Here is a 3,413-nt window from a genome sequence, read left to right on the forward strand (position 1 = left end):
GACCCGCGGGTCGCCACACATCGCCTCAACATCGGCTCAGATGCCAAACCAGTCAAGCAACAGCAGAGGCAGTTTCGCCCTCAGATCATGGAGGCGATCAAGGCCGAAGTGAAGAAGCTGATCGAGTCCGGCTTCATCAGAGAGGAGCAACACCCTGACTGGGTGGCCAATATTGTTCTGGTCTTGAAGAAAAATGGTAAGATCTGCATCTGCATCGACTTTAGAAACCTCAATGCTGCATGCCCCAAGGATGAATTCCCCCTGCCCATCATGGATGTCATCATCAACAACACGTGCGGATTCGAGAGGATGTCCTTCATGGATGGTTTCTCGGGGTATAATCAAATCAAAATGCACCCCGAAGATGAAAAACACACTGCATTCAGAACTCCGATGGGGGTGTATTGCTACACTGTTATGCCCTTCGGACTCAAGAACGCAGGCGCAACCTACCAGCGTGCCATGAGTTTGATCTTTCGGGATTACCTCCGGAAGATGGTCGAATGCTACGTAGACGACCTGGTTGTGAAGAGTCGCCGTAAAGAGAACCACCTCCAAGACCTGAGGGCGATGTTCGAGCTCATGAGGACTCATCAACTCAAGATGAATCCCACTAAGTCATTTTTGGGGATGTCCAGCGGCAAATTCCTTGGCTTCGTCGTTACGACGAAAGGAATGCGGATCGACCCAGATAAGGTGCGAGCCATCCAAGAGCTTCGGCCACCCCGAAATCTCAAGGAGCTAAGAGGCCTTCAAGGACGATTGGCTTACATCCGAAGGTTCATCTCGAATCTTTCGGGTAAGTGTCAACCCTTCTCCAAGCTAATGAAGAAAGGCACTTCCTTCATATGGGATGAGCCTTGCCAACAGGCCTTTGAAGAGATTAAGGATTATCTCTCAAATCCGCCTATCCTGGCGGCTCCCGTCTCAGGGAAGCCGTTCCTCATCTATATACGGGCTATGGAGCATTCTCTAGGCGCCCTCTTAGCACAAAATGACGACGCGGGCTACGAACAGGGCATCTACTACCTAAGTAGAACCTTGCAAGGCGCCGAACAGCGTTACCCAATGATCGAAAAGGAATGTCTGGCCTTGGTGTTTGCCATCCAAAAGATGCGACACTACCTGGTAAGCCAGACAATCCACATCATCTCCCGGATGAACCCCATCCGAGTTTTCATGACGCAGCCTGCGGCGCTAAATTGGCGCCTGGCCAGATGGGCACTTCTGTTGTCCCAATACGACATCCATTTCATGCCACAAAAGTCAGTCAAGGGACAGGCCATCTGCGATCTCATGGCTAGTCACCCGCTGGCAGCGAAGACAGACCTATTTGAAGATTTGCTTGATGAACCCCCCGAAGCCAACATAACTTCGTCATCAGGGGTTTGGCAAATGTTTTTTGATGGCGCGTCTCGCGCAGGAGCGAGCGGCTCTATGATTGCAGGAGTGGGGGTGGTCTTCACTTCTCCACATAACCACGTGCTGCCCCGAGCCTTCTCTTTAACAGAGCCATGCACCAACAACGTGGCTGAGTACAATGCGTTACTCATCGGGCTCGAATTAGCGAAAGAATTAGGGATAGAGCGCCCCGAGGCATATGGCGACTCTCAGCTCATCGTCAAGCAAGTGACTGGCGAGTACGAGGTCAGAAATGACGATCTGATCCTACTTCACAAAGCAGCCATCAAGCTGGTGGGGTCATTCGAAAGCTTCCACATCGAACACGTGCTACGTTCCAAGAACACGCATGTGGACGCCCTTGCTTCCCTGGCAGCCAACCTGGCCCAACCGCTGGGGACGTCCCAATGGGTCACTGTGACAAGCCAGAAGCTCTTTCGTCCGAAAGATGTCCCAGAGGCAAACACCGCTCATCAGGTCCCGGATCAGCCCGAGCCGGAGGACTGGCGCCTCCTAATCGTCGATTACATTCTGTACGGCATGTTGCCCGAAGACGCAAGAGAGCGAGAGTCTGTCCGATGACGTGCTTCGAGGTTCTACTACGATTCGACAACCAAGACGCTATATCGGAAGTCATACGACGGCTTGTTGCTTCGATGCCTCTCAAAGGCAGAAGCACAGGAGGCCCTACGAAAGGCCCACAGCGGCACTTGTGGGGCTCACCAACCCGGACCTAAGCTTTGGGACCACCTGCGGAGGATAGGCTATTTTTGGCCTGGGATGGTTATCGACGCAGTCGCCTACGCAAGGCGCTGCCACGAATGCCAAATCCACGCCAACTATATGCACCAACCTCCCGAAGACTTGCACCCGACGAAAGCTTCCTGGCCATTCGAAGCGTGGGGGATGGACATAGTCGGACCAATATCCCTGCCATCGGCGAGAGGTCATCGCTTCATACTCGCAATCACCGTCTACTTCTCTAAATGGGCCGAATCCATCCCCTTAAGAGAGGTCAAGACTAATGACGTGATCAAATTCATCAAACACCATGTCATCTACCGATACGGCGTACCCCGGCATATCATTCATGATAACGGCACGCAGTTCGTCAGCCATGCGTTCACCAGGTTTTGTGACAAGTTTCGAATACAAAACCTGTCATCCACGGCCTACAACCCTTCGGCGAATGGTTTGGCCGAGGCCTTCAACAAAACAATCATCAAGATTTTGACCAAGCTAACCTCCACTAGCAAACGCGACTAGAATGAAAAGCTGGGCGAAAGCTTATGGGCATATCGCACAACGGTTCGCACACCGACTGGCAGCACACCCTATTCGTTGGTATACGGCTGTGAAGCCGTGTTACCTTTGGAGATTCAAATCCCGTCCCTCCGTGTCGCCCTAGCAATGGGGATTATGGTTGAGGATAATCACCAACGTCGGCTTGCAGAGCTTGAAGCGTTGGACGACAAGCGATTAGAGGCTCAACAGTACATTGAGTTCTATCAAGCCCGAATGGCTAAAGCTTTCGACAAGAAAGTCAGGCGCCGAACCTTTAAGGAAGGGGAACTGGTACTGGCCGTTCGCCGACCGATGATCCTCACTTCCAAGAAGAAGGGCAAATTTCAGTCTAAATGGGAAGGACCATTCGTAGTAGAGACAGTCTACTCAAATGGCGTGTACCGCCTCGTCAAGCCAAATGGCGATAAGATCATGATGCCCATCAACGGCAAATATCTGAAGAAGTACTACCCCTAGTTCTTCTTCACCAACTCCCACGAGTGCACGAGTCTAAACTGGCCCTCACATCCTCCAACTGGTATAAGAGGTAAAACTGTTCCTACACTTCCATTTCTCGCCAGATTACCAATACAGGCGAACCGCTCAGATCAGGCGAGCCCAACAGTTTAGGCGAGCTCCACTTCTTGAGCCAGGTTACCCGTACAGGCGAACCGCTCAGATTAGGCGAACCGCTCAGATCAGGCGAATCGCTCAGATCAGGCAAGCCT

General features: G+C 52.1%; 1 protein-coding gene across 1 annotated transcript; it reads left to right on the top strand.

Moving 5' to 3' along the window:
* On the top strand, window positions 826-1,983 carry LOC109821258. The gene has a single exon (XM_020387440.1). It carries the CDS (start codon window positions 826-828, stop codon window positions 1,981-1,983), a length of 1,158 nt encoding a protein of 385 aa, XP_020243029.1.

The sequence above is a fragment of the Asparagus officinalis genome, chromosome 8 (assembly GCF_001876935.1).
Source record: "Asparagus officinalis chromosome 8, Aspof.V1, whole genome shotgun sequence".
NCBI classification, from domain to species: Eukaryota; Viridiplantae; Streptophyta; class Magnoliopsida; order Asparagales; family Asparagaceae; genus Asparagus; species Asparagus officinalis.

What these genes read in the sequence shown, in the direction of transcription:
- LOC109821258 (XM_020387440.1), top strand. Translation starts at nt 826, where the DNA reads ATGAAGAAAGGCACTTCCTTCATATGGGATGAGCCTTGCCAACAGGCC.